The sequence below is a fragment of the Rhinatrema bivittatum genome, chromosome 10 (assembly GCF_901001135.1).
Source record: "Rhinatrema bivittatum chromosome 10, aRhiBiv1.1, whole genome shotgun sequence".
Classification (NCBI taxonomy): Eukaryota; Metazoa; Chordata; class Amphibia; order Gymnophiona; family Rhinatrematidae; genus Rhinatrema; species Rhinatrema bivittatum.
This window is the reverse complement of record NC_042624.1, coordinates 60,568,916-60,592,857: the sequence shown is the minus strand read 5'-3', so window position 1 is coordinate 60,592,857 and position 23,942 is coordinate 60,568,916. Positions and strand designations below refer to the sequence as shown.

Here is a 23,942-nt window from a genome sequence, read left to right as displayed (position 1 = left end):
TCTTAAGCTCCATAGTGGGGGAGCCACTCACCCTATTAATGGAAGCTGTCCTGTTTGACTGTACTTCTGAGTTACCAGTGTTAGTCCTGGGCGAATTCTGCGCTACTACGGAGCGCAGAATTGCCATTTTCTGCGCAGAAAATAGCAGAGGACACCCCGGAATGCCACGAATGCAGCGTGTCCCGCAGCACGTGGGGGCCTTCCCTTTTCGCCACGAACAGCGCGCCGGGCCTTCATCTTCGCCACGAACGGAGCGCATCCTGCAGCACACGTGGGACATGCTCCACTCGCGGCATGCCGGTGAGAGAGAATGTGTGTGTGAGAGAGAGAGCATGGGAGGTAAGTGGGGGTGGGGAAGATGAGAGAGAGCATGGTTGGTAAGGGGGAGTGGAGGATGCTTGAGTGTGGGTTTCAGAGAGGGAGCCTATATGAGGAGATTGTGAAGGAGTGTGTATGTGTGTGAGAGACAGAGCTCGTGTGTATGAAAAAGGGATTGTGTGTGTGTGTGTGAGACAGAGCCGGTGTGAAGGGGTGCATGAGAGAGAGACATAGGTAGCCTGTGTGAGGATGTGTGTGTGAAAGAGAAAGGGAGCTTGTGTGGGTGTGTATGCAAGAGAGAGGGCGTGTGTGTGCGCGAGAGAGTGAGGGAGCCTGTATGAGGGGGTGTGTATGTGTACTAGAGAGAGAGGGAGCATGTGTGTGAGTGAGAGAGAGGGACAGAGGGAGCCTGTGTGAGGGGCAGTACTGAGAATGGGGGCAAACTCTGGGACTGGCGATAGAGTGGAAGGGGTTGAGCCTAGAAGTGGAGGGGAGAGCTACTGGCAGGTGGAGGAGTTGGGGCCTGATAGGGCAAAGTGGCCAGGGGAGTAGGGAGAGTGAGTGGAAGGGACACTCTTACAGTTAATTTCTAGAGAAATTCTGCTCAAAATATTTAAAATTCTGCATCTTTAAGTAACTTTTTTCTGTATCAATTTAAAATGTAATTACTTAAAGACTGTCATGTAAATTGTGTTATTTTGACCAATATAAAGTTTGCAGACCTTTAAGTTTTTGTGCACAGAATTCCCCCAGCAGTACAGTGTGGACAGGAATGAAGAGGTTTCTCAGACAAGCCTTTTAATTGGTAAGAAGATAATTTTGTGTGTGTGGAGAGATGCCAACCCTCCCTCCTTTTGGCAATGGTGGACCTTTTTGCATTAAGCTATACAGTTGGAAAACCAAGCTTGTGGGATTATTTTTTTCATGTTGGAAACCCTTTGACACATGGGAGTTTGAGCCCTATATTCAATCTCTTCCACCAAGTCGATGCAAGTCTTAATTATAAGAAGCTTGGGTGTAACTATTTCTCTCTCATTTCTTTTCCTGCATTGTTGCCTTTTTTATTTTTATTATAGGTGGATACGACCTGCTTTCTCAACTTTTAAGGGTGGGTGGAGGGGGATTAATTCCTTTAGTTTGTTTAATGATTGATGGAAATAAGGGGAGGAAGGTAGGGGGGCCCAAACAACTTCTGTTTTCTTTTTAATCAATTTATGGGGAGAAAATTGTAAAATGTGTAGCTGGTATTTGTTTTCATGACCTGGTGTGTGCATAAGAAACCAAATGTACAAGAAGTCTTTGTTACTGTATTGCATTCTTTTAATAAAAAGAATATGCATAAATATTGTGCTCTTTTTCTCAGGAGCTTTGAAATGGTGTAACCATTCAGCTGCTAAAAATCTTCCCAGAAAATAGATAAGAATATTGTAGCAGGCCTGGATTGGCCTCTGTTGGAAACAGGATGCTGGGCTTGATGGACCCTTGGACTGACCCAGCATGGCAATTTCTTTATGTTCTTATGGCTTCTGTGCGTTCTTTATTCCATAGATTTACATCTCTGTTGAGCTAAAAAAATAAACTGTTCTCTTGATTCAAAATGACTATGAAGTCAAAATTTCAATGAGAGAAAAGTGCCACAAATGTCAAAGGGTGCCCAAGAAAGAGAAAATGGCAATGTTTAGGTTTAATGGCAATCTCTCTCTCAGTGGTACAATGGCTACATATTTGCTCAATTTGTTTCAGCTGAAAGCTGCAAAACATATTACTAGTTGCTGCTTGTATTATGCATTTTCTCACCCTCCCAAGACAGCAAAAGCCTTTTCATACATCAGGCCTTAAGTCATACAAATTGTCTCAGTCTGCAAAATTATGAAGAACCCTATACATTCAATGACTGAAATTTGAAATACAGCTTCCACAGAGATAACTTTAGGTGTGGAGTGACCAAGGAGAAACTGATCAGACAACAGAAAAAGAAAAGTGTTTCAGGGCTCATAGGAGTGGTTGCCAAGCAAATGCCTAGTATTTTCATCCTTGTTCCATGTACAGAAAGTCTGAGGATTTGACAGCTCTGTGATAAACACAGCTATTACAGAACACATCTCTGAGCTCTAGGACAGATCTACTTCCCCTGGGGTCTTAATACTCAGCTTCCACAGTCAAAAGCTTTCACTATTTTCACCTATATTATTCTGGCTGCAATATGCCTAGAAAACTACAAAGAGCTGTCTTCTCAAAATCTCACTGTCCTAATTTCCAGATTGGAAATCAACTATGGAAAGATTTTTAAAAAAGCATTCTGTGAGCAACTGCAAAAAGTAATTAAATGACTATCCTAAAGGGGGAAAGTAAATGTATGTCCATTAGCAAACAATCAAAGCAAAAGGTTTTCCTTCTGCTCCAGTAAGCCTATGGACTCATCTTCTAAAGCAGGGATCTTCAAATCTGGTTCTCAAGAGCTGCAAACAGATCTGATTTTCAGGATATCCACAATAAATATGCACGAGATACATCTGCATTTACTCCCTTCATTGTTTGCAAATATAACTCAAGCATACTCGCTGTGGATATCCTGAAAACCAGGCTGGTTTGCGGCTCTCGAGTCCCAGATTTGGAGGTCCCTATTCTAAAGGATTGTCAACTTCATCCCTTGCACCTAACCATCATATTCCTCTGTATGCACTGATTAATTTTGCCAACACTGCCTCTCCCCATTTGCAACCAATCCAGCTTACCTCCTTCAACTGACAGAAGCCACACAGTCTCTTCCACATCCAGACAGCACCAAATACCCCTCCCTTTCACTCACAGACAAGTCCACATCCTAACTACACCAAGGCTTCCCAAACCTGTCCTGCATACCCCACACTCAGTCAGGTTTTCAGGATAAACACAATGAATATGCATATACTGGTGACCCCAGCATGTTCATTGCGGATATCTGGTAAATCCCTCTGACTGAGGGGTCCCCAAGACAGGTTTGAAATACGTGAACTACACCCTCCGTGTAAATATACACATCCTCTAGCTGTATACAAACCAATTTATAATTCATCCATCTCACATACTCCTTTCATACTCATACACTGGACATATCAGTAACTGCCTGCTACAACTTCTCAAAACATACTCTCTACAGCCAACAGAAAGAATAATGCACCTTTTTAATCCAACATATCTTGCTCTCTTCTTCCCCTCCCTCTCTTGATACATATACAATATTCCAAGTGATAAGCAAATACTTACAGCAGCCTTAGAATGAGCGGTGGCATTCCATGCTGTCTCTACATCTGCACAGAGAATGAAAAACAAAGCAGTTAAATTGGTTTCCTATTTGTTGTGCAGAAAACTCTTGAAATCAACTCCCATTCCTAACCAGTGCAGCAGGACCAGCAAATTGCTTTGTCTTAAAAAGCTCCTCATCACTGTAGTGAGCTACCAGAGTCACTCTGCTCAGCACATAAAAGCAGCTCACTCATTTCTATTTGCTGAGATGCATAGCCTGATCCTCTGATTACTGGTAAGCAGGCCACCCTCTATATTCAGCATCATATCCTTATTTTGAAAACAAAGAATGATAATGGTGACAGATCTGGCTAGCATCTGCAAAATATCAATATGTCTGTTTTTTGGCTTTAGTACTGCTGATTTTAATCAAATACATATTTCACTTTTGAATAAAAGATGCTTGTGAGAAAGTACTGACAACTCCCTCATTTGACCTTAAGGAGCCTGGTTCAGGTTTCTAACCAAGTACTCCTTAAGGCAGAACACCACAAGAAGTTCTGGGTGAATAAGAACCCAGGCCTAGAAAACTTGAGGAGGCCCCAGGGAGCTGGTAGGACCTACAAGTATATCTGTACAGAGTATATTTACCTGACAGTTGTACCAGATGCAAGGTGAACCACTATTTTGTTTCTGTAAGTGTGAAGCACTGTAAATAAATATCTGCACCGGGACTAGTCAAGTCTCGTATTTCTAGGGTATTCCCGAGGCTGCAACAGGCCCATATACGCTACAATGCTGTAACTAGCTAAGCAGAATATCAATATTTATTATTGGAAAAAGTGATTTTAATGATGTAATCAACTTTTAGCTAATAGTATTTGTTTTTTTTTGGGGGGGGGGGGGGTTTGTTTTGTTTTTTTACACCAAGCCATCTTTTCAGGCAATCTTATTTCATATGCACACTTCAGTTTGGAATATTGTGTTTTATTTAGGATTCTATCACCCACAGCTTTACACAGCCCCAAGATTAAAAAATCAAACAGGAAACCCTGATCTTGCAGATCTCCTCTATGGGAAGTGCTCACAAGTGAACCACTGACATTGCCATGGCTCTGACAGAATGAGCTCTGACATGACCCTCACGATGTACTCCCACTTGGGCATAACAGAACGAGATGCAATCTGCTAGCCAACTGGATAGTGTCTGTTTGGCAATGGCAACTCCCAAACTATAGCTATCAAAGGAAATAAAAAGTTGGGTGGACTCTCTATGGGTTTCTGTCCAATCCAGATAGAAGGCTAAGGCTCGCTTGCAGTACAAACTCTGCAGTGTTCGTTTGCCTTGGTGTAAATGGGGCCCGGGAAAGAAAGTTGGTAGGATGATAGACTGGTTAAGAGGGAAGTCAGTCACCATCTTAGGCAGGAACTAAGGGTGCGTGTGCAAGACCAACCTGTCATGATAAAATTTAGCATAAGGTGGATAAGTCACTTAGGCCTGGAGCTAGCTCACCCTGCGTGCTGAAGTAACCGCCACCAAAAATACAACCTTCCAGGTCAGGTACTTCAAGTCACTGGTGCACAACAGCTCAAAAGAAGATTTCATCAGCTGAGCTAACACCACGTGGAAGTCCCAAGACACAGCAGGAGGCTTTAGGGGAGGCTTCAACTGAACTAGGACCCACATAAAATGTACACTATAGGTTGTACAAAGATGGGCATACCACCTACACCATGGTAACACGCACCAATTGCACTCAGATAGACCCTAACAGAGTTGGTTTTTAAGTCAGTCTCAGATAGGTGTAATCAGTCTCAGAGGGTAATCAAGTAGACTTTATGTAGGGCAGGAGAACAGATAAAGGGCCTTCTGCTCACACCACACGGAAAACCTTCTCCGCTTCAGGACCCGAGACACATCCTCCAAGAGATCGAGTGGTTGCAGAATCAACCTCTCAACATCCAGGTTGTGAGCCACAGGGTCAAAGATTGGGATGCCACAACCTCCCTCGATCCTGCGTGATGAGATCTAGGGAAGTCCCTAGACTGATCAGTTTCCGGAAGGATAACTCCCGGAGGAGTGGAGATCAGACCTGTCTCGGCCAATGAGGATCATAGTCCCTCCGTCCTCACAAAGCTTCAAGAGAGTTTTTGCCAGCAAAGGAATTGGAGGATACGCGTACAGAAGACCCTTGCCCCAATGATGGGCAAGGGTGTCAGAGGCTGGTTTGCCATCCATCCCATACAGGGAGCAGAACCGAGCTACCTTCCTGTTCCAGGGGGACACAAATAGATCTATATCTGAGCTCCCACAGAGGCGAAAGATCTGACTAGCCACCTCCTAATTCAGGGACCATTTGTGGGGTCTGAAGGCACAACTCGGTCTATCTGCCACCATGTTCTGCGAACCTGCCAGATATGTTCCCCTGAGCACCATCCCATGGATAATCCCATGACCAAATCTGATCCGCTTCTTTATTCAAGAGATATGATCCCGTACCTCCCCTACTTGTTGACATACCACATTGCTAACTAGTTGTCTGTTTGGATCGGGACAGCTTTGTTGAACAGCCAATCTCAAAGTCCATAGCGCATATCTGATCACCCGGAGCTCCAGGAAGTTGATCTGGCAATAGCTTTCCTGAGTGGACCAGAGACCCTGGGTGTGAAGCCCCTACTACATGACCTCCATGGTTAGGACAATGTGTGTAGGAGGACTCTGGAACGAGATCCCCCGTTCCAGATTGGAGAGTTCCCGCCTGAGAGACAGGGTGACTCGGATGCAAGCCTGGAGGCTCTGCATGGCCTGGCACCACTGTGATCTCAAGATCCATTGGGCTCTGCGCATGTGTAAACGTGCCAAGGGAACAACATGGATGGTTGCACCTAAACAGGTGCCGCGCTGCCACCTGCTGGCTCCCCTGGATCTCTGCCGCAATGGATGCCAGGATGGCAGTCTGTGAACAAGGCAAGAAGGCTTTTGACTGAGCCGTGTCTAGCAGGGCTCCCATAAAGTCCAACTGAAGTGATGGACCGAGATGCGACTTTGGGTAGTTTATGATGAACCCTAGTGACTCCAACACCCAGATGGTCAAGCTCATGGACCGAATGGCCCCTGCCTGAGATGTGCTCTTCACCAGCCAATTGTTCAGATAGGGGAAGACGAACTCCCAGCCTGTGGAGGTACATTGCCACCACTGCCAGGCATTTTGTAAAAGCGCGTGGGGCTGACGCTAGCCCAAACACCACCACTCTGTGCTGGAAGAGCTGACATCCCATCACGAATCTGAGATATTTCCTGTAACTTGGGAAGATCTCGACATTGGACGAAGATCCGAGGCCCGCAGCCATGCCAATCTGCAGGCGCCAATTCCCACTGCAGAGGCCCTCACTGCCATTTCTAAAAACATCGTAGGTCACCTGGACCTCATGTTTTCTGCATGTCAGGCCCTTCTGCACCAGCAACTAGAGGGAGTCCTGCTGCTGCTGAGGCAGCTGCTTGGCTATCTCCTGCACCTGCTTCCAGAGGTCCCACGAATACTGGCTCATGTAGAGCTGGTAGGAGGCGATGTGGGCAATAAGCATAGCCACCTGGAACATTTTCCTCCCAAGAGCATCTAAACCCCTGTGGTCAATCCCCGGGGGTGCTGAGGAATGGGTCAGACAGCGCTTGGCCCTCTTGGATTAGATGACCAATGATTGGTGGGAGAGCTAACGCTTATCGAATCCAGTAGCCTTCTGGACAAGGTAGAACCCATCCGCCCTCCTGATAATGGGAGGTACTGTGAGGGGGGTATTCCCATATCCTCAACAGCAGCTCTTTAAGGATACTCTGTACTGGACTGCCATTATTTCCTTAGGAGGCTCAACAAACTGAAGGATCTCCAGCTTCTTCTAACATGGAATAGACTTAGCTTTTGGGTACTTGCCAGGTTCTTATGGCCTGGATTGTCCACTGTTGGAAACAGGATGCTGGGCTTGATGGACCCTTGGTCTGACCCAGTATAGCATTTTCTTATGTTCTTATGCCTGGCATCTTCCTCAGTCAACAACTGAAACGGAATGGCTTCCACCTTTACCCGCCCAAAACTTGGGAAGGATGTCCTCCTTTGCTCTTCTGGAGGAGACTGCTCTGAAGGGAGACCCTCCGAACCCTTGGAGAGGGGCTTTGTAGTATCATCCCCCCAGTGGTCATAGGGACCCTCATCCTCACTGGAACGAACAGGGGATGGGACCCTGAGTACTCTGCCTTTGCCCTGAGGCACAGTCACCGGCAAACCCATGCAGGCCCCAGCAAAGCTGGATGGGGGGCAGCGGGCACAATGCCTCTGCCAACCTAGGCAGAGCTTCCTCCTCAGGGGGAACTGGCAACGACCACATTGGTCAGGGGAAGCTTCAGTGCCCCTCCGGGCATCAACAGCCTCCCAGGAACCTGCACCATCTGGGTCGACCACACATTGATGAGCACATTGAGTCATTTCAGCAGTGGTTCCAAAGCGACAGGGCCGATGCCCTGTAGTGCCCGCTCCAGCTCCTCCTCAAAAGTTGCCGAAGCCAACACTGACTGGAAGAAAGGAGGGGTGGCCAGATCTTCCTTGGAATCCAGAGGTGGATTGGTGACTGGCACCAGGACCAGTGAAGATCGTCACAGACTCCCAGCATTGAAGGAGGATAGGCGCTCCTCGCTGCAGGGTCGGGAGCATCACAGCATGAGCCGGCGCATCCCCGTGTCTGGCACCGTGCATCAAAGGCGACTGGTGCCAATGCTTCCTCGGCTTCCCTCGGTACCAAGGTCGACCTATCCACCAATGGCATCGACAGAACCAACGGTCCCGCTGATGTCAATGGTGTCCATCAGCGTGGCTCCAAAGTCTACTGGTGACGACAATGCAGATGCCAAAATCAAGGGCTTGGACTTCCCTCACCCGAAGAATTTCTCCTCCATCTTGCCAAGTTGGGCGCGATGTCCCTTCGGGATCATTTGGGCGCACTTGCGATAACCCCATCATGTGATAACTCCAGGCAGAGGACACATATCATGGAGGTCTGTTACAGACATGTCCCTCGGGCACTGGGGGCATTGACGAAAACAATTAGAGGCCATGACCACAGTGAAAAAAAAAAGAGGGACACAAAATAACTATGACGGCAAACAATGATGACCGGTGGGCACCAAGGCATCACCGCCATAGGGGAGGTCGAAGCAAAAGAAAGCTTACCTGAAAGCGCCAAGAAACGTAGCTAAGGAGGCTACAGAAATAACAGAGGAACCCGGCATCCATAGAATGCGAGAAACACCCCGGAATAGATTTAAAAAAAAAAAAAAAAAAAAAAATCGGGGAAAAAAGTTTTCCACAAGTTTTAAAGGACAAAAGCTAAGAGCTCACTCACACCACGAATCAAAAACTCTGCGGAAAAAAAACAGACTGAAGAGGGACCCCGCGTGGACACATGGTATAGGGCATGCTCAATATGCCAAGTCAAAGCTCTGGAAACCGACAGAAGTTTTTCATGCCGGGCTCCATCTGTTGTCACCCATGTGTGAGGACTATCATACTTCTTGTTCTTGGAGAAAATCAATTCCCCCTCTTTTTATCTTTTTTTTTTTTTTTAATTACTCTTTACCTGAGCTGAATCTGACCCGGCCAAGTACAGAGTCTGTCCCCAGCTGTGGGGGGAGTGGGCATATATCTTCACTGCTGCGCTTGGCTTCCTGCACCCGCTTGTCTTTCAGCTGTTTTTTTTCGTTTGGTTTTTTTAACAGCTAAGTCCACGCCAGCAAAAACCAGCTACCAGACCAAGGTACTCATCTGAGGGAAGGATCCGAAGAAGTCACCTCAGGAAATTCAACTGAGAGAGAGACCATAAGATATCGCCACAGGAGAGCTGGGCAATAAACTTTTCTTTTCTCCTTCTATTAAAAAAAAAAACCAAAAAAAAAACTTTTAATGCAATCCCCAGTAAGGAAATGCACATCCACCATCTGCTGGAGACTGAGAATACTGGCGGCTGATGTCAGTGCAGGGATATATATACTGTGATGTCAGTTTTGCTCCATCTCCTTCTGCTGTAGAGGTGCATAACCCTCTGATCGTGGATCCACCTATCCGAATGCTAAGAAATTGTACATTTCAATGAACCTCTAAGTGAACAGAAACTGACACAACCTTTTCATGGTACAAAGTTAAACACTGCAGGAAGGCAGAAAAGTGCTGTAGAATTCATTATGTTAAGTCATTTAGAGTCAGTTAAAAAACAAACATATGGGTTGCAGTAGATTCATTTTCAATACCACTTTGAAATATGATGAGCATAGTCTTTTCTTTGAAGAGGGGTACAGATTTAATATGACTTGGGTTTAAAAATCTTTTGGAAATCTTTCTTGGTTTTTTCCCACAATTATTTTTTCGCACTTTTCAAATGTAAAACATTTTAATATTTTATGATTACAAGTGTTTTTTGGTATATTATGATTAGATACAATCACCCTAATACATTTGTTGGCCAGGAACTGAGGTTTTCAATCTTTTTTTTTTTTTTTTACTTGTTTTTCATCTTGTCAGTTTAAATATCAAAGGGATTGAAGAGACAACAGCACAGGCATTTGATTTTGAATCGTGGATGTTTATTACATTGCAAAAATTTGTATATTAATATACCATTTGAACTCAGAATACATTTTGCTAAGCACATCTTCCTATGATTTTTAATGCAAAATTATTATTTGCTGATTTTAACAAATTGAAGATAATAAAATTGTGAATATGATGTGAGCAAAGGTTTGGTCATTCAGTCAGTACTTTGAAACACCTCTTTTGGCAGAAATAACAGCTGTAGCCAGCTTTCTATTATTGTTTTAGGAACTTTATTCCCCATTCTTCCTTGCAGACCTTTTCCAGCTCAGACATATTCTTAGTTCTCCTTGCATGTACTGCCCCCAGATTTTCCATAATCTCACTACATATTTTCAATAATATTCAAGTCTGGGGACTATGAAGGTAAGGGAATTAGCTCAACTGGCAAGAGCACTCGCTTTGAATGCAAGAGGCAGTGAGATTAATGCCCATATTCTCCAGGTAGATTTACCCATGTTCTGTTCTTTGAGTCAGGGCAATTAGCTCAAATGGTAGAGCTAAGCATGCAAGAAGTAATGGGATCGATGCCCACATTTTCCACATAGCTTTTCCAGAAAGATACTTGGCTGCATAGGGAGAGGAATGGTCAGCAGAAAAATGGAAGCAATATTGTCCCTAGTGAGACCACATTTGGAATACTGTCTACAATTCTGGAGACCGTACCTTCAAAAGAATATAGACAGGTTGGAGTCGGTCCAGAGGGTGGCTACTAAAAAAGGTTAAGAACATGCCATACTGGGTCAGACCAAGGGTCCATCAAGCCCAGCATCCTGTTTCCAACAGTGGCCAATCCAGGCCATAAGAACCTGGCAAGTACCCAAAAACTAAGTCTATTCCATGTAACCATTGTTCAGTGGTCTTTGTCCTAAAGCATAAAGGGTCAGACTTAATCTAAACATGTATACCCTAAAGCAGGACTTCCCAGACTTTTTGCCAGTATGACCCCATTCAAGTACTTGATTATTCACATGACCCTGGAGGACAACCAAAATAAGGACCTAAAAACTTTCCTCTTCCATACATTCTACATCAATGATCATCTTTAACAATCCTTCTACAATCAATTCAACCATTCAGACCCAAACAAGAAAAAACAGTAACTACAACTGGCATCAACCTTAAGTATTACAATTTCAGAAATTTAATATGAAGCCCTCCTTTAAGATGAATTAATACTATTTTTGTTACTTTCCTTTTTTACATCTTTCCCTTCTCCCCCTCTTTCACCCCACCATCCCCCTCTACCTATCATTTCACTATTGTTATTGTTTTCTTCTTTTGCAACTATGTATAATTTATCTGATTGTTGTTTTGATTCTGTAAACCGTTGTGATGGCTAAACCGAATGACGATATATAAACACGAATAAATAAAAATTAAAAAAATAAAAAAAAATTAGTAGAGATTTGGTCCTCCCACAATCACTCCTCACCTTCTCTGCACTCTTGATGATCCCCTCTCTCAACCTCCCTTCCAGAGGACTTCTTAACCTTCTCCCCTCCAACATTCCCCTCTTCAACCTCCACTTCTCTCACCTCCCCAGCCCATCCCACTTAGCTCTTTTCGCATGTGCCAGCTGATCCTGTCAACCCATCCTTCCCACCCCATCTCCTGTCTAACCTCCCAGCCTACACTTCTCCTTCTCATATCCCCCCATTTGATCTGTCATTCCTCCCTCTTTCACCTTCCACAGCCAATCCCTCTCCATCTTATCCAACCCTCAATCCCTCCTGCTTCTCTTCATTCAAATAGCCTCTCCTATTAACATCCCCTTGCCAGGGTCAGAGGCAAATTTTCCTTTGGATCCTGGGTCAAAGGTAGATAACTGATGGGAAGAGGGCAGGCTGATGAGAGGGCAACATTTTTTTTCTTGGGTAGGTTTAGTGGTGGGTGAGTAGACAGGAGCAGTGGAAATCACCAGTGGCTCATGGACAATTATCCTTCCCCTCCCTTCATGGCTGGTGATCTGCAAGGGGCAACAGCTTATTAATGAAAGTCAGGATGGGGCCTGTGGGATAATGTAAGCTTACAGGCCCTGCAGCAGGCTGAACCCTCCTTGTGCAGGGTTCTCTCATGCAAGGGAGCAGCCACTGCAGGCCTTGACTTCCACTACCAATGCTGCTGCTACTGCTCGTGCCTTAAGAGTGCAGCCATTTGAGGTACCTGTGACCCCAGCTAAAGATTCTTTGACCCCATTTGGGGTCCCAACTCACAATTTGGGAAACCCTGAGAAAGGCAAGATAGATTTGCATACAATTTCCCCTCTCTCATACATATTCATTTTGGATATCCTGAAAACCTGGCCTGTTTGTGGCTCTCGAGGACCAAAGTTGGTCACCCCTGTAAAAGACATTTAAATATCTCAAAAGTTTCCATGCACAGGAGGCGAGCCTCTGTCAATAGAAAGGAAGCTCTAAAATGAAGGGTCACAGGATGAGGGCAAAAGGGGGATAGATTCAGGAGTAATCTTAAGAAATATTTCTTTACAAAGAGAGGGTAGTTGATGCATGGAACAGCCTCACAGTGGAGGTGGTGGAGACAAAAATGGTATCTAAATTCAATAAAGCATGGAATAAAACAAGGGCTCTCTGAGGGAGTGATAGGAATTGTAAAGCTAAGTTAGTTGGGGTGGGTGGGCAGACTAGACAGGCCACACAGTCTTTTTCTGCTGTCATGTTTCTGTTTCAAAACTTTCATCTTTCTTTCTTGTAAGCACTTCATTGTTGTTTTTGAGGTATGTTTCAGGTTGCTGTCTGACTAAAATATCCAACCTCTATCCAGCTTCGATTTCTTCAATAACTATGGAACATTTCTTAACAATATTTCTGACAGATGAAATTGCTAGCTGGAAGCATTTGAAGATATTTTTCTAGTCTTCCTCTGCTTTGTATGAGTGAAATATCTTCATTTTCAAATACCTAGACAGCTGCTTTGAGGAGCCCATGTTTGTTACAAGTAGTCCAGAAAAATCCCCTGTTAGAAGGGTCAGAGTGCTTGCTCAACCTGAGCAACTGACTCATTAAGCCTTCAATCAACTTTTGGGTCTTAACCACATTTTCAAAAAAGGAATAATAAATCAACGAGAAAGGTGTCTAAATTTTTGCACATGAAATATTCACTTTATCATTCTGAACCTATTAACATCAGCAAACAATCATTTTGCAGAACAATGTTATTTTTGACTTTGTACCATATAGTTGTTGTGCCAGCTTCTTTTCACTTACAGATTTCACTGAAACATACAATTTGACCAGGGGCTCTGAAATGTTTGCACACATCTAAATTCAAATTATTTTTATTAGAGACTACACTGAAGACTTCTTGATAAGACAATGAAGACTAATCAGAACTGAAGAACATATAGCTCAGATGCCACCTTCAGCCTGTATTTTGAAGCCATATATATTTAATAAAACTAAAAGGATGGGCAATAAAGAAATTGATTCTACACATGCACAATGATTTAAGTTGTTCACAATGCACAGTTCATCTTTTCAGAGCAGCCATGGTGCGGACATGCATTTGAAGCAGTTTAAGGGACATCTTACCGCGCAGGGTTTCCTTGCTCTGTAAGTGCCTCTGTGTTAAGGATGGCCCCTCCTTAGTCTGGCCGCTCCACATTCTGGCAATTCACCTAAAAGGAATACACAGAGAAAAAAAAAAGTCCTTCCCAAAGTTAAGTGGCATCAAAGTAAAACAAACTCTTCCCATACAACAAGCCTACAACATACTCATTTGTTTTGTGAATGTGGCACAGTTCAGCCTCAGCTGGGAAGACACAAATGCAGTGAGAGACTTGTATATTGAAGCCAATCACTCTGCAAAACTACAATTATAATTCTTTGCATTCAGCCAAGAGAAAAGGCAACTAATGAAGTCCACATACCTGGCAAAACAGTCAGAGTTAACACCACTATTCTAAGACTAATGGAATTGCCTGTCTAAAATGGCAGGTAAAAATAGCTTCCCCCAGCTTCCCAATCCCAGCATCTTCTGTACTTGTTTCAATGTGTGCAGAGCAGGGTTGAGTGTGGGCCAGCGCTTCCTGGCTGTACAGAGTGCACAACTGTGCAGAGAAGCAGCCATGTGCATAGCCTGTATATCCTGGTTGTCTACGGCAGAACGGTGAGGCAACACAAGTACGTCTGAAGCAGAGGCACAGTGAGAAAGAAGCAGCAAGGTCAGGGTACATTATGGAGTACATGAAGGATGACGAGAGAGGAGGCACATTTTATCACAGCTCTAGATGATGCAAGCATGCACGTTTCCTCACAGGGGAGCTTGCCAGAACTGTAGCTAGCCTATGGCTGATATGGCCTCGGCCATAGGCACCATCCAAAAGGGGCGCCGTCGTGGGAAAACTATCTGCCTCCACATCCCTCCCCCGCTGCCTTAGCAGAAGAGAGTAGTGCGGTTTGCACGGCCACAAAAACTATCAATCTCCTCTTCCCTCATGCTGCTCTGGCAATGAAGAACAGCGCGGCCCACACTCCTGATCCCTCCCCGCCCTGGCAATCAACAGCAGTGCCACAAAAACCATCGGTCTCTTCCTCCCCACCCCAACAGTGCAGAGCAGCATGGCCCACACTCCTGATCCCTCCATGCCCCAGCAACGAAGAGCAGTACAGCCCGTGGGGCCGTGAGGAACATCAGCCTCCTCCTCTTCCTTCCCTGCCACCCCAAAAGTGTAGAGCAGCATGGCCCAGAGGGCCACAAAAAGTATTGGCTTCCCCTCCTCCTCTTTCCTTCCCCAGCTGGGAGCAGTGCAGCAGGGCCTCATGGAGCAGCAACAAAGAGCAGTATGGCCCACCCGATGCCAAGAAGCATTGGCCTTCTTCCCCATGCTGCAGCACACCTAGAGGCTAGACGAGAGAAACGTATGAGCATGTGTGTACGACTGAACATGTGAGAGGTATGAGCATGTATATATGATTCAGCATGTGAGAGAGCTTATGAACATGTGTGTATATGACTGAGCTTATGTGTATGTATAAGATTTAACATGAGTGTATGAATGTGTGTGTGAATGATCTGAGTGTGAATTCAGCATGTGAGACATGAGTGTGTATGATTGAGCACGAGAGGGCGTGTATGTAGTTGAGCATGAGAGAGTGAACAAGAATATGTATATATGACTGACCATGAGAGCATAAAGCGTGTGTGAATGATTGAGCATATGAAAGAGGATATGAGCATATGTATGATTGAGCAAGTGAGAGAATGCATGATTGTATGTAACTGAGCACAAGAGATTGAACAAGCATGTGTGCGCATATGACAGAGCATGAAACAGAACAACTTAACACGTGCACGTGTGTGTATATATTATTGAGCATGAGAGAGCTAACAAACGTGTGTATATGATTGAGCACGTGAGAGAAAATTTGCATACAACTCCCACCCCTCCCCTGCTAATCCATGACAATCTCAAGTCAACTGGAAATCAAAATTTCCTAGGTATGGATAGCAGGGGATTTTTTTTTATCCTTATTAATTTTAATTATTTGGTAATATTTGATGTATTAGCTATTTTGAAATATTTTCACATTTGGAAATGGATAGAGAGATGCGTTTTAATTATTGAATGTTCTATTGTCAATTTTTTAAAATATTTATAATTTTTATTACTATGGTTGTACTGTTATGATTTATATTATTTAATTTTGTTTGATGTTTTATGAGGAATGCTGATGTTTCTGTTTTTCCATAGCTGCACTGCATACAGAATATGGCTTGTTGTGGTTTCCATTTCAGTTTTTTTCTGCATGTTTGTATTTACACTTTATGGTCTCTCTATTCAGTATTTGGTGAGGATGTGTCTGTGTTCAACATGTGTGAACAAGGAGAGGTGTTCTGCTAGCATGTATTTATTTATTTTGGAATTTTTTATGCCGGCATTCGTGGGTACATAATGTCGGTTTACACTGAACTGTAATAACAGGGAAAGGGGCTACATGAAACTGTAATAATGCTAACAAAAAAGTGTCTATGCGGGGATCTATAACAGCCTGACTTATTCTGTTTTCCTAATAGGAGGTGTATTGGTGGGTTAGGGCCTGGTGTAATATTTGTAGTTGCTCTTTCATAGGTAGCGTCTTACTTTTTCAGTGCTGGCTATTACTGTTTTGTTATGGGGGATTTAGTATATTGTAAATGTAATTCAATGTACTCACAATCATTGAAGTGGCGGGTAACATTTTTTAAATAAATACACCTAACATGCTCTACCATAGGCCTAATACTATATGGGTTCCAAGTGTCTGCTTTGCAGCTTTTTCTGGTTGGCACCATAGTAATGCATATAAATATAAAATACATGTTGTAAGAGATTTTTTTGTTTTACTTAAGAATGTTCTTTTCATGTAACATCTAGTATTATAAATGCATAATTTTTAATTGTGTGTGAGGCGGGCGTGATACCTAGTTGTTGGATTGGGGGCCCATGATTGCAGGATTCTGAAAGAAGTCCTGGTGCATAGCTCCCAGCCCAGAACTGACACTGCAATAAGAGTAAAGAAAGTTGGGAAGGGAAAAAAAGATCCCTGGAAGCCCAAGGAGCAAGAGGAAACTTCAGGAAAAAAAAAATAGAAATCAAAGCTCCCTACATTTTACAGTGTGTCTTTGCTCATGGTGTTATATGTTGTGTTCAGGATGAGGGCATACTTTTTCCATTTGGCCATAGGTGCCAAATGGCCTGTCTACATCTCTGGAGCTTGCAACACTTTAAAGCAAAAAAAAAAAAAAAAATCACTCTAATCTACATTTTTGGGTCAAAATAATTGAGACAGTAGAAGTAAGGCGAGAGAGAGAAGCCACCAGAAAGTTTAAAATGATGAAAGGTTTGCCTGACAGTGACATGAGAACCCCTATCAAATTAAATATATAGGACACCATTTTATTTAAACTATTAATATAAAAAGCTTAATTGAATTACTTTGTCTTCCTCCTTCTGAGAAAGTAGCTCTTTCCATTCTCCTCACGTACTGTCCTCTATCCACCACAAACAAAAAAAGTTAAACAAGTTCCTTGAGCAGCTCAATTGCTCTCATCCAGTCTCTCTTTTGTTACCCCTGCACCTATCAGTGAGAATCCTCAGAATTCAGTTTTCACACACTGAAATGATGAATGAGGAAATCTTAACTTTAAGAGGCAGAGAGGAAAGAGGAAAGCAATATCGGTGGCAGCCATTTTCCTGGATATATTATTGTTTATCCCCCAATATGGTTTTCTTAAAAACCTTAGCATTGAGGTAACTCCTACTGTCTAGTTTGGATACTATCAGACGCGGCTTTGACTGTGGAACAAGTTATGTTTTGGTTCTACTAGACATCTCCGCCATATTTGATATCCTTGATTATGCAATATTGCTTTCACAACTGAGTGATATTGGCACATCTGGTGCAGTACTACAGTGGTTTGCTTATTTATCTGGCAGGGAACATCAAGTAAGAGTTGGTCCCTTTGCTCCTCATGGCGAGCTATTGCCTTGGGGGTCCAAAGGGTCAGCCTCATCTGCCACTTTATTTAACATCTATTTGGCACTTCTATGTAGATTACTTGCTGGTCTTTAAGTAAATTATAAAAAGGTACATGCAGACGACATTCAGTTTTTTGTGCCAACTTCATCTCCCTGATCAGCTACCTTTGGCCTCATTTGTTTAGCAGCAGTAAATTGCTGGTTATTCTATAATGAACTTGCTCTTACTATTTCAGCTTTATCTACAGTAACTTTGAGCAGATTTCCCATTTGGACTCTCCTGCCATCTTTTCTTTTGAAGGCTGTGATATCCCAACCTTTCCACAGGCTTAGAACCGTGGTGTAATCTTAGAACTAACTTTTTTATATGTACCCATGTCAAGACAATGGAAAGAGCAGCATTATATAAAATATGAAATCTGTGCAGGTTAAAACCTCCATTAATGCCTCCTGACCCGTACAGCTTTTTTTTCTTTTTTAAATAAGATTGAAGGAAGGATGGCTGCGAGATACATACCATTGCAACAAGTCGGGATAACAATGGCGATTTAGAACACCTTGCATATTGTTTCATTCCTAAACTATATAACTTTGCTACAAAATTTGTCCCATACCTGTGGAATGCAATCAGTCTTTTGATTTAAGCAATATCATCTTGAGCTTAAGAAAAACCCTCTGTTGCCCCCGATGAAGCCACTTTTGGTGAAACAATGGGCCTTTATCGGGGCATGAAAAATTCCAGGTTTATTTCTCCACAAGAAACTATTATAAAAACCATGAGTTTAAACTGATAACTCTCTGGACATACTTAGAGCACTTCCACAACAAGGCATGCAGCTGTAGAAATCTATTAGATAAATGAGGCTTGACCGATGTGCCGCAAATGCGCAGTAGAGAGCAGCTCTACTGCGCATGTGCGGGCGAACACGTCGGTCAGAGCAGAGCGTCAGCTCTTTGAAAACATGGCAGCGGCGAGGAGCAGTGGTGGCGGCGCACGCAAGGGCGGGAGGGACCTCCCCCGGAGATCTTCCATTTGTGCCATCCGAATGGGTTGTGAATGAGCTGAGAGAGTGGGAGGAGGAGAGAGGGAGGGAGAATAGAGGGGGAGGGGAAAGGAAATGGACCGAAAAATTTTTTTTTAATGTAGCCCGTTGTTACGGGCTTAACAGCTAGTCAATATATATTGTATAAACATCAAGTTCTTTGGGACATTAAACCACCTTTTCATGGAGATTTCTTATTTAAAAGAGCCCTTCAGAAATAAATTTCTGTAAGTCACATGCGGTGATTCCATCACTCAAAAAATGTTTGTCTATATAATTTAAAAAATCAGAGATTAAAAAAATGTTTTTGCAAATTTAATTAGTATTGTTTCCTTTTGTTCTTTTTTGTCAAATGGTATGTATTTATGGGAACATTTTGAAAAATTTTCTGCCATTTTTTCTTATCTATATAGATAATACAATAGAAAAACTGGCACAAAAAAATTTACATGAGAGGTGTACCCAAAAAAAAAAAACCCCACCTTAAATAATGCCTCCTTCAATGAATATATAATTAACAGTGAAGTATTGATCCAAGGATTACAAAAATTTTGACTGCATTAAATTTCATAAAACCTGTCTGCTGCTCTCGTGTGTGTAAAATACTCTAATTTCATTAGTGTTTTATATGAAACATCTCACCCAACACCCACTCACATAAACATACCATCCTAAAAACAATATCACTAATGTCCCAGTGACTTTTTTTTTTTAATATACAAAAACACTTCACATCCTAAACATGTGCTATATTATAAAATATACTAGGCACAGCTGTTTCTCAGACTCATTTTGCCACAAGCCCATGTTCTAGACTGATGTTCTATGTTTTTTATGCATTTTTTTCCATGCTATTCCGTCACCGGGTCCCCCTCTGTACCTTCCCGAAGTGCTCCTAGTCAGGGTTTTTGGCGATTCCATTGTTTCCTTTCATGGTTTATTTCCCGTGGCAGCAGTGCACCGGTGTCCACTGGCCATCTCCGCCCTGCTGCCATCGTTTTCCGCTCATGCCCCTTTTGCTTCTTCCAACATGGCCACATCTGGTTTTCAGCAGTGCCTGAGGACCATGTACTCATCGATGCATGGTGCCGAGCACGGGACGTACCAGCTTATGCTGCGATGCCTCCAAAGTGACCCTGTGACGAGGAGTGCTAGTCCGCCATTGGTGCCTGATGCCAGTCACCAATCCACTTCGAAGGTCCAAAGAGGATCCGGCCACCCCTCTTTCCTCCCAGTCGGTGTTGGCACTGGCAGTGTTTGCGTAGGTGCCCAAGTGCCGAGAAAACGCAAAAAACACAAGAAGGAAAATGTTTCCACAAGGCCAAAAAACAGCCAAAGTGAGCTCATTCACACCGTGAGGCTTACAACTCCGCGCAACAAGAGAGAATGGAAAGGGACCCATCATGGATGTACGGTATAGGGCATCCTGGGCATACTCAGTGTGCCTAATCAAAGTTCTAGAAACTAAAATTTTCCACATCAGGGCTCCATCCGATGTCACCCATGTACAAAGACTACCATCCTGCTTGTCCACAGAGAATGTACCTTATTTCTCCAGAAAGTCATGGAAAGTTGGTCCAGATGTCTCCAATAATGCAAAATTGCCTGTCTTGCCAGTAACAGAACCTGCCTCTTTCCATGATCTGTGAAGCGAAGCAGTTAGACACAGAACACACATCACCTAATAAGATATTGCGTCAAAAATCAACACTAAAAGTAATCCTCTCCAAATACAACACTTTTTTCCAAAGTATCATCTTGGGATATGACCAAAATAAATGTCCTAAAGTTCCAAATGCTACAAGAACATTTAATACATTAAGTCTGAATCTGTAATGTCTGCCATAAAAGCTTGATGTGGAGAAATAAATGCCCTGTTCAAAAACTTAAATTGTGTTTCCCTCAGTTGTACATTATTTGAAGTCTTACAGACTTTTATATAAGCCTCTATTTATTTTTATTATATTCTGCTTTTCACACTTTTTTCAGCATTTCAAAGCAGATTACATTCAGGTACTGTAAGTATTTCCCTATCCCCAGAGGGCTTACAACAATCTAAGGGGGTCATTTATCAAAGTGCTATATGGCGTTTTCGCATGCGTTAAGCACCTTTACCGCATGCAAAAACGCCTTAACGCATGGTGTGATGCAAATGAGAAAAATAGGAGGAGTTTGGGCGGGATTTGTGGCCAAGTGGGCTGGGCTCACAGTTTTGCGAAGCCATATCACACAGCGTTAATGTGAATTTTAACTACACCTTTTTTATTTGCGTGTAGCCGTGCAATGTTTTCGCAAATGCTGTTTTAAGTTCCTGCCTAGCTGTCAGGGCCCATTTACTACCTGGGATGGGGGTGGGGAGAGCAAGACTAGCCATAATGCCCTCATCCTAGGTAGGTTTTTATATCTCTATAGGATGCCCACCTAGTAACTCGAGGTGAGGTTTAGGTATTAGTGTAGGGGTTAGGGGCCACTTTGACATTCAATGTGAGACGTACAAACAGAACAGCGCTCTCTTAGATTTGATGACCTTCGGGGTGAAGAAACTCAGCCAAAGATGAGATTTGTGCAATGTTCTCTCAACCTAGCTTGATGGACTCTCTACCTGGGTAACATCAAGCTCAAGGCGTGATGTCACGACGTCACGTCTTGAGCGGCCCAATTGCACGCACAGGGACCGCTTTCGCCCGTGCAGGCATCCATCGTCGCCGGCAGCTGCCTCCAGGAAGCAGGGGAGCAGCGGTTCATCTCCGCCGATGTCAGTCTCCGGAGGGGGGCTGCAAGAAGAGTAAGTTGCTTCATTGCTTTACACTGCCAGTCCTCTCGCCCCTCCTCCCGAAGCAAGGCTGCTTTACGCGCCTTGCTTCGGGAGGAGGGGAGAGAGGACTGGCAATCCCGAGCGTAGGAGAACCGTCCACTTCCTGGTACCTGTTATTTCAAATGTCATTTGAAATGACAGATACCAGCGTGTCCGTGAAGCGTTAGGCCAGCGCACCCAGGATACTGTATAGCGCTCTATACAGTAAAATGGGTTGTGCGGGCCTAACGCTTCACGGACGCTTCTTGGACGCAGCTTGCATTTGCAAGCTATTTAAATACAGTATATAGCGGTAGGTGAGCCGCATTGTGCGTGCGGCAACCGCGGGTGCGCCCGGCACTAACGCAGCTCTTCCTACCGCTCCTTAGTGTATCAGCCTGTTAGGTTGTAAGCCCTATGGGGATAGGGAAATACCCGCACCACCTGAATGTAATCCACTTTGAAATGCCCACTTTCTTAGCTCCAGGGTCAGCAGGACAGGTTTGGAAAGCCCTGAACCAGTGAATCACATTGCTGGCCTAGATCCTTAAAACTATAAGATGCTGAAGCCTTAAGAACATTTGAACTGATTAGCAGCACAGTAATTTATAGCAGTGTTTCCCAACCCTCTCCTGGATGCACACCTAGCCAGTAGGGTTTTCAGGATATCCATAATGAATATGCATGAGATAGATTTGTATACATTTGAGACCCAGGGTATGCAAATCTCTCATGTATATTCACTGTAGCAATGAGTTGAAAAACAATGATTTAAAACATCAAATTAAACCCCTTCTGTACAGAAGGATCAATGAGAGGCAAGCTAATATGATACAAAACTCACACCACCTATATTCCAAGACAAGACACATGAACACAAACACAAGATAACATGCTTGGAAGATAAAGCTAGCAAAATGATTTTGCATCCATTTTGAAAATTTGCATCTCAAAAGCATGACTTCTGAACTAAGTTTAGACTTTAGCAAATCAAGTCTACAAAGAAAACATTCAGTAAGATTTTTTCTTTTTTTTTTTTTAAATATAGTAACATACTTGTATTGCTCACTACAATCAAAGATCAATACAAATTACAGTGGCTGCTTTGTATCCAATGAAGCAAATTTATTTCCTGCAGCTAAACTGTTTAAAAAAAAAAAGAGACTCCATCTCAAAGAGACTTTGATATCTGAATTCCTTTAAGTATTGTCAATATTGTTTCCTTAAAATCATTTCTGAAATGCATGCATCCAAGATGCGTTACAGTAATAAAAATGCAAGCTATCATCACTGAATCAGGCTTTACTAAAACTAAGCAGCCAGAAACTTTTGATACCAATCCTCAAGACTAAATATAGCACAGCAGCTAAATGTTATGTTAGCTAACTAGTATTACTGTACTGAGAGAAATGCAAAGAAGGTATATTTTAAACTGCATGTCCCACAAATCTTTACTTCTCTTGCACTTGACAGCATCCTCCTGCTCCTTTCCATATCCGGCCAATTGTTACCTGCTCAAAATAGGAAAACAGCACTAAAGGCTTTCTGGCACCACTACCCAGTTTTTTCCACCCCGCTCCCCACCTTTGTGATTCCTCTCCTAAATCACATCTGACTCAGCCACTGCAATAAGAGGCAGAAACTGCAGTTCCTTCTGGAACTGGATGCACATATACTTAAGTCAACCAGTAAATGTCACTGTTGTGCAAAATAGGAAGAGACGTCTACAAGTAAGGACCAATTGGTTCACCCAATCCCCACCCACACTGTAATGCTAACAGGTGAATGATCAAGGAGTTACATAAGTAAATGTAACACTATCGTAGCAATCACCAAAAGCCATTTTCCCAGGTTAAGTACATTCAACCTAGTAACATTATGGACAATTCAATAGCACATCTTGTGGCAATTCTTAAAGCCAGACCTAAGCATTCAAATGCTTTTGAACATCAGGCCCTCAATCTTCATTTGCTGCTGCTATTTCTCCTGAGCTGACCTCTGATGCCTGCCTTTTTTCAAACCCAATCCTAAAAACCAGCCCTCGTTGTCTGCCTCGCATGTACTCCGATTGCCTTTTCCCACAGAAAAATTCCCCAGTGGAGCCAAATCAGAGTGCAAGTGTGTATGAACAGAGCACTGTAAAACATTGCTTTTACCTAACAACCCTTACAATAAGAAACAAAAAATCAAGATGGCAATAAACAGGAAACTGTTGCAGTAGTGGTTTTCTAAGAGAGAAAGTTTAAAAAGTCATAATTGTACATTCTTCCCACTATCCAGCAAGCAGAGCTTTAAAAATCAGAGACCAGAACAGTTAAGAATATACTATATTAAATAGGAAAAAAATAAGTTCCTCATAAGATCAAGTGTTAGTTTTACACCAATTATCATGCATGGATGAGTTTCTTCTGACTCCTGATTGCAAGTGTTAAAACCATGTCTTTCACAAA

The 23,942-nt window shown here is 43.2% G+C and overlaps 1 protein-coding gene across 5 annotated transcripts in view; it reads right to left on the bottom strand.

The window, feature by feature from the left end:
* The window catches only part of CEP350 (centrosomal protein 350), a 358,722-nt gene that overhangs the window by 325,984 nt on the left and 8,796 nt on the right, over positions 1 to 23,942 (bottom strand). For all 5 annotated transcript variants that reach the window (XM_029617504.1, XM_029617506.1, XM_029617505.1 and 2 more), the window contains exons 2-3: positions 13,727 to 13,812; positions 3,565 to 3,608 (exon numbers count right to left, since the gene is read on the bottom strand). In XM_029617504.1, the coding sequence (XP_029473364.1) occupies positions 3,565 to 3,608; positions 13,727 to 13,799 (117 nt within the window). In that variant the 5' untranslated portion in view covers positions 13,800 to 13,812. The remainder of the gene's footprint in view (positions 1 to 3,564; positions 3,609 to 13,726; positions 13,813 to 23,942) is intronic.